Source organism: Lissotriton vulgaris, chromosome 2_1 (assembly GCF_964263255.1).
Source record: "Lissotriton vulgaris chromosome 2_1, aLisVul1.2, whole genome shotgun sequence".
NCBI lineage: Eukaryota > Metazoa > Chordata > Amphibia > Caudata > Salamandridae > Lissotriton > Lissotriton vulgaris.
This window is the reverse complement of record NC_141687.1, coordinates 1,251,011-1,264,032: the sequence shown is the minus strand read 5'-3', so window position 1 is coordinate 1,264,032 and position 13,022 is coordinate 1,251,011. Positions and strand designations below refer to the sequence as shown.

General features: G+C 50.6%; 1 protein-coding gene across 1 annotated transcript in view; it reads right to left on the bottom strand.

The window, feature by feature from the left end:
• Window positions 1-219: 219 nt before the first annotated feature.
• LOC147729441 (CD5 antigen-like) overlaps window positions 220-13,022 on the bottom strand; it is a 327,270-nt gene continuing 314,467 nt past the window's right edge. Inside the window, exons 6-7 of the mRNA XM_086959054.1 lie at window positions 9,482-9,514; window positions 220-716 (exon numbers count right to left, since the gene is read on the bottom strand). Of these exons, the coding sequence (XP_086815180.1) occupies window positions 220-716; window positions 9,482-9,514 (530 nt within the window). The remainder of the gene's footprint in view (window positions 717-9,481; window positions 9,515-13,022) is intronic.

Here is a 13,022-nt window from a genome sequence, read left to right as displayed (position 1 = left end):
TTTAATCTCAGTGAGATGTTCGGTTTCAAATTAGGTCACTCTCGGTTTCAGAAAGATTGAAAGACACATTTGTTTAACTTGCCTTTAGATACATCTGTTTGCTTTTATTCAATAGAATTGCCCTTTTCAGCAGCTTCAAGTATTTTGACTTTATTGTGATTTCAAAATATCATGATAAAGAAACAATTTATCAAGCACCCGTGTTTAGCCTTTGTATGATTACTGCAGATAAGCATGTCTTCCATACCCAAGGCAGATAAAAGGATATATTTTCTCTTTAAAAGAGGCGGTGTGGGTGTAGATGTGCTTCTTTGTGTCTGCGTCGTAGAAAGACACCAGTCCCTCCTCGTAGTCCACGAAGAGGCCCAGATTGGAAAGCGTGCCAATAAAACGGTGCTCTTTGTTAGTTTCATCGGTAACAGTATACTCTGAAAGTTGCTGGGAGAGGACCCAGATGCCGTCCCGGGGGGTATAAAAGGTGTATATCCTTTTGCTCCCTGATGCGGTGGCGACCCCAAACCTCCAATGTTCCATCCACGTATACAGATACGGGATGGTCACTGCCGGGTTCATGGTCACCACCCAGTACCACTTTCCAGAGGTGACCCCCATGGACCCCAGGGCACAGTGCTCCTCTCTGAGGTTGCGTAGATCTTTCCCGTCACTGCTGATGAGGAAGTTCAAGTCTGCAGCCTTCGTATCCACTGACAGGGGCACTGCGGAGAAACAGAGAACATCATGAGGCCACTCACCCAACTTGTTAACACTTCCAATAATGTGCAGAATTTGCTGGCAGAGAAAATAATATTAAAAACTATGGGGCAGATTTACAATAACTGGCGCATCCCCAGGGATGCGCCAGTTATTGTTCGCCGCAGCTCCGCCACCCATGGTGCACCGCATTTACAATGCGGCGCACCATGGGGCAAAAACGGCACAGATGCATGACGCATCTGTGCCGTAAAGGTGGCGCATTGCTGGAGTTGTGTTGCAAGCGCGACGCAGCTCCAGCAAGGCTCGGGGGTGCCCTATCTGTCCAATGCTGCGTCAAGCCTTATGCCTGCTTCAAGCAGGCGCAGGGTTTTGACGCAGCATTGGCCTAAAAGTGACTGAGTGAACTCTTGTAGATTTCACTCAGCCACTTTTGCGAGGCGCACCTGCCCCAGAACGCCCACCCTGCGCCGGAAGGCCCACATGTGGCGCAGGGCTTTACAACGTGACGCATCTGCCTAGATGCGTTACGTTGTAAATGGGTCGCAGGGATGTGCCATGTTTACGCCGCCGTTGCGTGACGCAACGGCGGCGCATGTCCGACATAAATCTGCCCCTAAGGGGCTGATTTACAATAACTGGCGCATCCCTGCATATCAGCAGGGATGCACCAGTTATTTTGTGTAACGGCAGACACCACTTGCGCCACCATGGATGCACCGCAGTTATAATGCAAAAACCACAGTTGATGGACAGAATGCAGAACAATGTCATACATTCACCCCAGTACTGAGATCTGGGCCTAAATCCATCGTTTTTTTGCACTCAACACCACCCCAGTTCAGACATGGCCATAAGCAAATCAGCCCTGACCCTGTGCCTCATGGGAACAGTCCAGTCCGAACTGCCAAGCCATGTCTTCCCTGGACCGGAATCAAGCATCCTAGCACCGGTTTCTGGCTATCAGCCGTCATCAGCGAGAATAGCTTGACTCCAGTGGTGTGGAGAGCACAGGACTCACGTCTGAGCATACCCTTCCCACTCAAGGTGACAAATGCAAAAACAACAATTGATGGACAATGCAGAACAATGTCATACATTCACCCCAGTACAGAGATCTGGGCCTAAATCCATCGTTTTTTTGCACTCCACACTACCCCACTGCATTGCAGTTTGACTAGGAGTGCACCTATCAATGAACCAGCAGGTGCAGTTGCGCCGTACCAGCGATACTGCACCTATACTAGTACAGTTTGAGCAGAGGTGTACCTATTAATGATTCAGTAGGTGCAGTGGCACCAGGCCGGACCAGCGATGCACTGCCTGTACTAGTACAGTGAGAGCAGAGGTGTATCTATCATTGATTCAGCAGGTGCAGTGGCACTGGGTCCAGCTGGCTACGCTTGTGCAGTGTGAGCAGAGGCGTACCTATCAATGATTCAACAGGTGCAGTGGCACCGGGCTGGACCGGCGATGCCGCACCTGTACTAGTAAAGTGTGATTAACAGCGTACCTATCAATGATTCAGCAGGTGCAGTGGCACCGGGTCCAGCTGGCTACGCTTCAGCAGTGTGAGCAGAGGCGTAGGTCTCAATAGTGAGCCGGTGCAGTGGCACCGGGCGAGACCAGCGATGTCATGCCTGCACTAGTGCAGTATGAGCAGAGGTGTACCTATCAATTATTCAGCAGGTGCAGTGGCACCGGGTGAGACCAGCGATGTCACGCCTGCTATAGTGCAGTGTGAGCAGAGGATTACCTATCAATGATTCAACCGGTGCAGTGGCACTGGGTCCATCTGGCCACGCTTGTGCAGTGTTAGCAGAGGCGTAGGTCTCAATGGTGCAGCCAGTGCAGTAGCACCGGTCCCATCCGGCAGCACTCTTGTACTAGTGCAGTGGGAAAAGAGGGGCAGCAATCAATGGTGAGGAAAGTGCAGTGGCACTAGTGGTGATTCCTTCGTGGGAGCAGAGGATCTTCACACCCCCGCACTGCTGAGTAGAAAGTGTTGTAAATACAATGCTAATGAAATTATTTTATTTCCATTTTAGTTTTGATGCTTTTTGCCATCAAACAGAGTTCGATGGCAGGGCAGGGCCAGTGCCCCACTGCTGCCAATGATTGACAGCATTGAGGAGTGCCCTCGTAAGTTTGAACTGAGCATGTTGGTTTGGCTGGCAACCTTGCTACGGCCAAACTGACATGTGCGGTTCAAATATCTCCAAACCCGGCTGTCTTGGATAGTTTGGTTGGGGAGCAGACACAGGCCTACTCTGCCTTTTGGAGCATGGAACCAGCCTGTTCCAGCCAATCAAGACGCCTTACTCATGCTGCTTAACAGCATGAGAACAGTGTCTTGATTGGATAAGAGTTGCCTGTGTGCTTCGCGCTCGGAGGACGTGCTGCAGAACATCAAGTGGCAGTGTAAGGTGAGTGATTTTTTTAATGTGTATATTTATAATAATATGCATATTATTGTGTACATTAGTATGTCAAGTCAAGAGTCAAGTCAAGAGATTTATATAGCGCGCTACATACCCATAGGGTCTCAAGGCGCTTGAGGTAGGGTGGGGAATTACTTGTCGAATATCCAAGTTTTAAGTTGCTTTCTGAATGCTAGGTGGTTCTGAGTAAGGCGAAGGTGAGTGGGAAGTGAGTTCCAAGTTTTAGCTGCCAGGTAGGAGAAGGATCTACCTCCCATGGTGGTTTTGTTGATGCGAGGTACAGTAGCAAGGGCTTGGTTGTTATGTTATGTTATGTTATTTATTTATTTATATAGCGCTCGGCTACTCAAAAAGAGTGTCCCGGCGCTTTATTGGAGAAAGGAAAACTGCGACATAATAACATAACACCAAATAAAAGAAAAAAAAACGGAGTGCCAGACAAAAACTCACAACCAACAGACTACTGAGTGAACAGCCAAGTTTTAAGGGCTTTTCTAAAGGCCAACAGACTAGTGGCTCCCCGCAGAGCAAGCGGCAGAGAGTTCCACAGCTGTGGCGCCAACAATCCAAAAGAGCGGCCTCCGAGGCGCGCTTTCTTTACACGTGGAACAACTGCCAAGTACAGGGATTCTGACCTCAGAGACCTGGTCGGTTGATAAAAGACCAGTCTCTTTTGGAGATACTTAGCTCCCCCCTTGTGAAGAGCTTTATAGGCCAGAGTGAGAGCCTTAAAGGCGATCCGCTTGCGGATGGGAAGCCAGTGCAAAGATTTCAACAGGCCCGAGGCACTGGAACGCCTATTCAGACCATAAATTGCCCTTGCAGCGGCATTCTGCACCACTTGAAGCCGCTGCAGCAGGTACTCTGGAAGGCCCAGGTAAAGAATGTTGGAATAATCCAACCTGGACCCAATCAGAGCCTGGACTGTCAGTCTCCTGTGTTCCTCGGAAAGCAGGGGCAGAAACCTTCGCAGCATCCTAAGGATGCCGAAGCAAGTGCCCGACACCCCCAAGATCTGAGATTTCAAGGTTAGCCTATTATCCATCTTGACCCCCAGATTCTTGGCAACCTGAGAGGAACAAGACGGAGGGAACATATTCATTGGCCACCAGGCCTGCCAGTCTGGCTCTGTGTCACACCCAAAGAAAAGTACCTCAGACTTATCGGAATTGCACTTGAGGCTGTTCAGATGGAACCAGTGAAAAACAGCCCCAAGGCAATCCCGAATACTCTCCCCATCAAAGTCACCTCCTCTCTTACAAGAGAAGAGGAGCTGGGTGTCATCCACGTAGGATACGATCTGGGCGCCCAATGACTCCACCAGCGCCGCCAATGGGGTCATAATGATATTAAAGAGGGTCGGGCTCAAAATAGAGCCCTGTGGGACCCCGACTCCCAGAGGCGGCATCACGGCGGAATCCGGCGGGGCCCAGATCGTTTGCCGGCGGCCGGCTAGAAAGGAAGAAAACCAATTGAACACCGTCCCCCGTAGGCCTATCTCAGAGAGTCTGGCGAGAAGACCATCATGGGGAACGGTGTCGAACGCCGCCGACAAATCTAACATCACCAGCATGACTTTGCCCCCCGTGTCCAGAACCCCTTTAATGGTTTCTGAGACCTCGAGGAGCGCAGTCTCTGTACTAAGATGGGGACGAAAGCCCGATTGGGTGGCATGCAGGATCTCGTTAGTTTCAAGAAAATTGGACAACACACCTTGTACGTGTTTTTCCAAAATCTTCGTGAGAGCCGGCAACAGAGAGATTGGCCTATAATTAACTGGGGCCTTCGGATCTAGGTTGGAGGATCGTAGCTGACGGGAGGGGGTGTAGAAGGACAGTCGTGTGTTGAGGCATTTGGGTCCAAGTTCGTAAAGTGCTTTGTGTGCGTGGGTTAGGAGGCGGAAAGTAATCCTCTTATTTACGGGGAGCCAGTGGAGGTTTTTCAGGTGACCGGAGATGTGTTCTTTACGCGGGATGTCTAGTATGAGCCTGGCTGAAGCGTTCTGGATGCGTTGGAGTTTTTTCTGGAGTTTTGTGGTGGTACCGGCGTATAGGGTGTTTCCGTAGTCCAGGCGGCTCGTGACCAGTGCGTGGGTGACCGTTTTTCTAGCTTCGGTGGGGATCCAGCGAAATGTTTTTTTGAGCATGCGAAGAATGTTGAAGCAAGATGAAGAAACGGCGTTGACTTGTCTGGTCATCGAGAGTGAGGGGTCCAAGATGATGCCCAGGTTCCGTGCGTGGTCCGTCGGGATAGGAGCTTTTCCAAGGGCCTCCGGCCACCAGGAGTCATCCCAGGCGGAGGGGGCGGTGCCTAAGATGAGGACTTCTGTTTTGTCTGAGTTCAGTTTCAGGCGGCTGTGCTTCATCCACTCGGCTACTTCTTTCATTCCTTCGTGTAAGTTGGTTTTGGCGGTGTTAGGGTCATTGGTGAGTGAGAGGATCAGGTGAGTGTCGTCAGCGTAGGAGATGATGTTGAGGTTGTGTTGGCGAGGGATGGCCGCAAGGGGGCTCATGTATATGTTGAAGAGGGTGGGGCTGAGTGACGATCCTTGTGGCACGCCGCAGATGACTTCAGAGGCCTCTGACTTGAATGGTGGGAGGCGGACTCTCTGGGTTCTTCCGGTGAGGAACGAGGTGATCCATTCCAGTGCTTTTCCTTGGATTCCGACGTTTCTGAGGCGCTGTAGAAGGGTGCTATGACAGACTCTGTCGAAGGCAGCGGAGAGGTCGAGGAGGATGAGGGCGACTGTGTCTCCATTGTCCAGTAGAGTTCGAATGTCGTCTGTTGCAGCGATAAGTGCGGTCTCAGTGCTGTGTTTGGCTCGGAAGCCGGACTGTGAAGAGTCGAGGGATTTGTTGGATTCGAGAAAGGTGGCGAGCTGGTTGTTGACAGCTTTCTCGATGACTTTAGCCGGGAATGGAAGAAGCGAGATGGGGCGGTAGTTTTTGAGTTCGGTGGGGTCAGCTGTGGGTTTGTTCAGAAGGGCGCTGAGTTCTGCGTGTTTCCAGCTTTCCGGGAAGGTGGCGGAGTTGAGGGAGCAGTTGATGACATCTCGGAGGTGTGGTGCTATGATGGAGTCTGCTTTGTTGAAGATGTGTCGAGGGCATGGGTCAGTTGGGGATCCTGAGTGGATGGAGTTCATCAGGCGGATGGTGTCCTCATTGGAGATTGGGTTCCAGTCGTTAAGGATGTTCAAGGGGGGTGGAGGTCCTGCAGAAGGTTGGGTGGGTTGGTCTCCGGGTCGGTTGTCGAAGCTGTTGTGGATGTCTGCGATTTTGTTGTGGAAGAAGGAAGCTAGGGAGTCGCAGAGGGCTTGGGAGGGGGTGATGTCGTTGGAGTTGGCTGATGGGTTGGTAAATTCTTTGACGATGTTGAATAATTCTTTGCTGTTGTGGGCGTTGTTATCTAGTCGGTCTTTGAATGTGGCTTTCTTGGCAGACCGGATTAGTTGGTGGTGTAAGCGGGTGGCGTTTTTGAAGGCGTCCCTGGTGCTGGTGTTTGGGTCTTTTTTCCAGGCCTTCTCGAGGGAGCGACAGAGTTTCTTCGATTTCTTAAGATCATCGTTGAACCAGGAGGCGTTTTTGCTGCCTAGTTTGATTTGACTTTTTTCAACGGTGCTAGGATGTCGGCGCTGTTGGATAGCCATTGGGTAAGGTTAATGGCTGCTTGGTCGGGGTTTGAGGAGTGGGCGGGGGGGTTTAGAAGAAGCGATGAGGAGATCTGGTCGATGGTGATTTTGTTCCAGTTTCTTCGCAGGGTGGGTTGAGGATGGTTGTGGATTGTGGTCTTATTGTAGATAAAGTGAACGCAGCTGTGGTCCGTCCAATGAAGAGCTGTGATGTGACTGAATGAAACATGTTTGCTGGAGGTGAAGATAGGGTCGAGTGTGTGACCTGCAATGTGGGTGGGGGTAGTGACAAGTTGTTTGAGTCCGAGGTTGGCGAGATTGTCCAGAAGGGTGGTGGCGCTGCTGTCATTTCTCTTTTCCAGGTGAAAATTGAGGTCTCCCAATAGAATGTAGTCCTCGGAGGGGAGGGCGTGTGGGGTGATAAAGTCAGTGATGTCGTCACTGAATTTTGCCCGGGGTCCTGGAGGCCGGTAGAGGAGGGTGCCTCTGAGTGTGGTCTTGGGGTCGGTGTGGATCTGGAAGTGGAGGTGTTCGGCGCTGGCAAGGTTGACGTCTGAGCTGGTTGAGATGCGGATGGAGTTCTTATGGACGATAGCGATGCCTCCTCCTGTTTGCTTGATGCGGTCCTTACGGATGATCTTGTATCCTTTGGGGATGGCAATGGTGATGTCTGGGGCAGAAGAGGCATTCATCCATGTTTCTGTTAGGAAGGCGACGTCCGGTGAGATGGTGTCTAGTAGATTCCAGAGGTCGATGGCGTGTCTGTGGACCGAGCGGGTGTTTAGCAGGATGCATTTTAGGTGGTTGGTGTCAGGTCTCTGTTTGGTGTTGGTGGATGAGGAGTTGGTTTTGGTGCCGTCGAACTTGCAGGAGTTGCAAGAGAAGGGTCCATGGGTGTGTTCAGGAGCGGCTTGGACGCAGTTGGGGGAACGGCCGGGGTTAAGGGCTAGGAGGGTGGTGGCATCGTAAGTGATACGAGTGGGCTGGGTATTGCGGGAAGCAGGGGATCTGGCGCTGGGCGCGGTCCAGGCGTGGACGGGCGAAGACGGACTTACCTTTGGCGCACCTTCGGCGCGGCCGCAGCGCGTGGACGCTGCACGTTGGGACATCTGTCTTAAGTGGAGAGTGGAGGGGGGCGGAGCGTGGGAGGGTCAGCCGGGAGGCGGGAGCGAGGTGGGGGAAGGGGCAGGGGATGTACACAAAATGGCAGCAACAACAACAAGCTTAGTAGCAACAACAACAAGCTTTGCAGCAGGGGAAACGGAGGCGCTTTTGAATAATCAAGTAATTCTAATAAGTACAGCCAAGAAGTGCGCGCTAGCGATATGAAAGTAATGGCAATGCAGGCACTATGGTTGAAACAGAGACAGTGCAGTCAAGCGCTAATAAATGGGAGATGGTCTGCACAAAAGCGCTACGATGTTAAATGCAGCGGTGGAGTCAGGCGCTACAATCACAAGTTAGCAGACAGCGCTACGATGAGATTTCAGCTGAGTAAGGCTCTACAGTACCAGGTCTTCGCAGGAGGAGGCAAGAGGAGCGGCCATTCGTGTCCAGGACAGGACGGTCACAGCTTAAGGAGGGTGCGAGGACGTCCTATGGTTTCCGTGGGTGGGAGGGTCAGCCGGGAGGCGGGAGCGAGGTGGGGGAAGGGCCAGGGGATGTACACAAAATGGCAGCAACAACAACAAGCTTAGTAGCAACAACAACAAGCTTTGCAGAAGGGGAAACGGAGGCGCTTTTGAATAATCAAGTAATTCTAATAAGTACAGCCAAGAAGTGCACGCTAGCGATATGAAAGTAATGGCAATGCAGGCACTATGGTTGAAACAGAGACAGTGCAGTCAAGCGCTAATAAATGGGAGATGGTCTGCACAAAAGCGCTACGATGTTAAATGCAGCAGTAGAGTCAGGCGCTACAATCACAAGTTAGCAGACAGCGCTACGATGAGATTTCAGCTGAGTCAGGCTCTACAGTACCAGGTCTTCGCAGGAGGAGGCAAGGGGAGCGGCCGTTCGTGTCCAGGACAGGACGGTCACAGCTTAAGGAGGGTGCGAGGACGTCCTATGGTTTCCGTGGGTGGGAGGGTCAGCCGGGAGGCAGGAGCGAGGTGGGGGAAGGGCCAGGGGATGTACACAAAATGGCAGCAACAACAACAAGCTTAGTAGCACCCCTCCAATGTGATTTGCCACCAACTGCCCACAAGTGCCCCCCGGTCCAGCCGGTAGCTCTCCCATCCAAAAGCCAGTACCACATGAGTTGGATGCATGTTAAACTTCTGGACAAACCTACAAACAGGTCTGTGCTAACATAAGAGACAAGTTGTACTAAGGTGTACATGCAGCAGATTAGTGTGGTAATGTGCGGGCAGATGTACCTCAAGTCTCATGTTACTGTCATGCAAGGGGATCATGTGTGGTGCCTAGGAACCCCCTTGAGCAGCTGCACATACAGTCTTACCTGACTCATATTCTGAGATGGTGCCCATCCGCCGTTCTTTCTTCAGTGCACAGAAAGGCCAAAATAACTAGTTAGGAGGTAAGCAACACTTTAGACTAGTCTCTCTAGATATGGAGAGTTTGTAATATAACTCTTCTGTGTAAAAAGTCTCACTTGTTACATGTGTTTGTGCAAACTGTACCTGGCAGGGAGGGGACTAAAGATTTATATTCAAGAATGCAAAACAACTTATAGATGTACCTCTGAAGACTGTTGGGTCAAAAACACGACTCTCTGCAAAGATAATAGAGAAACATAACAACATATTATTTTTTACATTGTTTCTTGGTTTTATGCTGGTAATATTAACATTAATCAGCTGTATTCCTATGATCTCCTGCACAACCTACCTTCCAGGGAGGCTTCCAGGGAGGCATTACCGTATTTACCACCCTGCCACCCGAGATCGAAAGGGAAAAATACGCATCCAGTGGTGTAATGAAACCATAGGACCCCCTGCAAGGTTCTGTGAGGAGCCACAAATACAAAAACTCAGTCACCCATCTGTGCCCCACTGATCTAAGGAAGCATTACTATATTTCCATTTTTACCTCCCACGTCTACCTCTCATAACTTCAACAATGAAAAGAGAGCATGCTACCAAGTTATTTATTATTTCCTTAGAGATGTCCTTCATATTAAGGGGCTTATTTAAGACAGGCTGACGCCACCTTTTTCTGACGCTCCTGTGACGCCGGCCTCTCAATCATATCTATGAGGCGATGCAAGGATTCTGCAGGGTATACGTGGCCTCATAGATATGGAGTAAGACGAAGCAGTGCCGGCCGCTACCTTGCCTTACTCTGACCCAAGGAGGCCTTCCATGGCCGTTACTGTGGGTTTCCCCACCCAGCACCCAAGGGGGCCGATTCACAGAACTAACTTAAGACAAAATCCTAAACTTAGTACTTTTGGTATTCACAGAAGGCATGTAGTAGTAGTAAAGTTAGGATTTTGTCTTAAGTTTCTCTTAAGACAAACTTAAGACAGACTTAAGACAGACTTAAGACAAAATCCTAACTTCTGGGAATACCAAAAGTAGTAAGTTTAGGATTTTGTATTAAGTTAGTTCTGTGAATCGGCCCCATGGATTTTGAGGCTGCTCCAGATATACTTAATCACGTAAACCTGGGCAGCACCAAAATCTTTCTGTTCCCGGGAGCAGGTGTAACAAGGAGAAATATGTTCATTTCTTATTGTTTCCTTCTTCCATGTAAAAGAGAAAAACACCTCTTGGGATTCTTTCTTGTGCAGGGAGTTGCCCCTCCCTACACCAAAACAATCCAGCCTGCAGCTGGGGCACCCTTGCACCAGCCCCCCTACTTTGGCACTGTGGAGAAAATTGTGCAACAGCACAGGGGGAAAGGCCACAAATGCACAGTATTTCATAAATACTGTGCATTCCTGCCCTTTCACATTGGTATAGGACAGTGCAGCAAGAAGATGTGCAGCACTGCCCTGCGCCTATTCCTCATAAATGAGGCCCTCAGTGGGAAAAAAATACTTTAGGTTTTATTAAAAGACCCCTCGCCCACCAACCTAGGGCCATATGTAGGTGGCCAAATACTGGTAAATTCGGTAAATTTTGGCTTTACCGACCGGTATTTAGCCCTGTGCGATGTACGTATTACCGAATACCATTGGTAATAACGAATCGGTAAATCATTACCGATTCCTTATTTACCGATCAGTGAACACCGAAACAAACAATACCGAATCGGTAAAAGTCCCAAAATGCGATGTAGCAAAAATCGGTAATACCGAATTTGACCAAATTTGGTATTAATGATTCAGTATTTACCACTGATCCTGAGCAGGTGGTAATCAGGTGCAGTGCTTAAAAACAGCCCCAAAATGCAACAGTGTGAACACAATGGCAGGCTTCTACCTCATAGCAAGACGTCTACGTTTGAGAGCAGCAGGAGTGAGGATTTGAAGACGGGAAGAGCGGGTGTACAGACTGCGCGTCACATTGTTCCAATTGACTGAACCAGAAATCCATGAGAGGTACAGGATGCACCCACACACCATCCTTGACCTCATACGGGACCTGAAACCATATCTTGAGCATCAGACACCAAGGGCGCACGCAATACCCACCCATGTACAGGTGCTCTGTTGCCTGCACCTCCTGGCCTCAGGAAGTTACCAGGGTGTGATAGCCGCAGTAGGTGGTGTGTCACAGAGATGCCTATCCAGATTTTTTAACACCTTCCTCGACGCCATGATGGACCGAATGCATCATTACATAACCTTCCCCAGTACACAGGCGGAGCTGCAGAAGACCAAGCTGGATTTCTACCAAATGGCGCAGTACCCACACGTCATTGGCTGCGTCGATGGGACCCACATACCAATCTGCCCACCTGCAGCAACAGAATACATTTATCGCAACTGAAAATCCACTCACTCCGTAAATGTGCAGGTAATTGAGACCATGCACCTGGCCACGTCCCTGCTACAATGCGCCATCTCCTCCTGCATGGCGATAGACCTGCGACACTTTAGGGAGTTAGCACTGGCCGGCCGGTTCACTGCCTTGATATAGGCCTGGAGTCTCTGCCTCTCCCTGCGCCTACAAAGACGGTCCTGCTCCAACTGGCTGCAGAGTTTGTCTACAGAGGTTGCAATTTCTCTCATTCCCTCAGACATGTTGTCGCCCATTGAACTAATGCCCTTTTCAATCCCGTACATGTGTTTGTTCATGTGGGCCACCTCTATGTTCAATGTTCGCATCTCCCTCCATTGCAGGCGCTGGATCTTGAGCATGTTGCCTTCCTGTCCAGCAAAGACACTTTCACGCTGGTCGGAGCCTTGAGGACTGGCTGTTCTTGCCCTGCGGCGTCTTGATGAAGTGTGGGCGCCCTCAGATGGAGTACCAGCCCTCACTATGTTGCCCTCCTCATGGACTGGAGACTGTTGGCCCCCTGTGCTCTCCTCCTCCGACTCCTCCATCTGCTGGAGGGTGGCCACGGCATGCCTCCTCCCTGACTGTGGTGGTGGTGGTGTTGGTGATTGTTGCAGTGGGGATTGCGTATGAGGAGATGGTGGCGTTCCCTGGCGCTGTGGTGATGTCTGTGAAGGTGTAGTTGGTGGTGGTGGTTGTGCAGAGCTGGTGGTCCCTGCAGGCATGCTCTCTTCCTCATGTTGCCACCCCTCTGGTCTGACTGTCTTTGTTCTGCTCTCCTCTGCAGAACTGCGAGATGTCTCGCCTGTAATGACAGAATGTAGATATACTCACTTCTCTGGCTGCATTTGCATTGCATTAAACATCATGCCAACAGATCACAGTGACTGTCCTGAGCTTGCTAATTACTTTCACATGCTATTGTGTTTGCTAGGCTGACTGTCCTATACATCAGTTCCCTAGGACTACATCTCCCACAATGCATAGCAGGTAATGAGTAAGACATGGAGTGGGAGCCCCTATGCCACTATGGGGATTGGGGTTGGGGAGGGGGTAGCACCGCATGCTTGGCATGCATCTTACCTTGTTTCCTTGCAGCTCTGGCAGAGCTGTCTGCGTCTCCCACACCACTCACACTCTACGGCTGGAGGGTGGACTCTACCATCAGTTCCAGTGGTGTTGGTGCAGGTGCTGTGTTCTTCCCTCCGCCAGTTTTGCCAGCCTGCCTCTCCCTCTCAGCCATCCTTGCCTTTGCCGTCTTCCTGAGGTCGTACCACCTCTTCTTGATGTCCTCAATGGAACGCTGGGTGACACCAATTGCATTAATCTTACTCT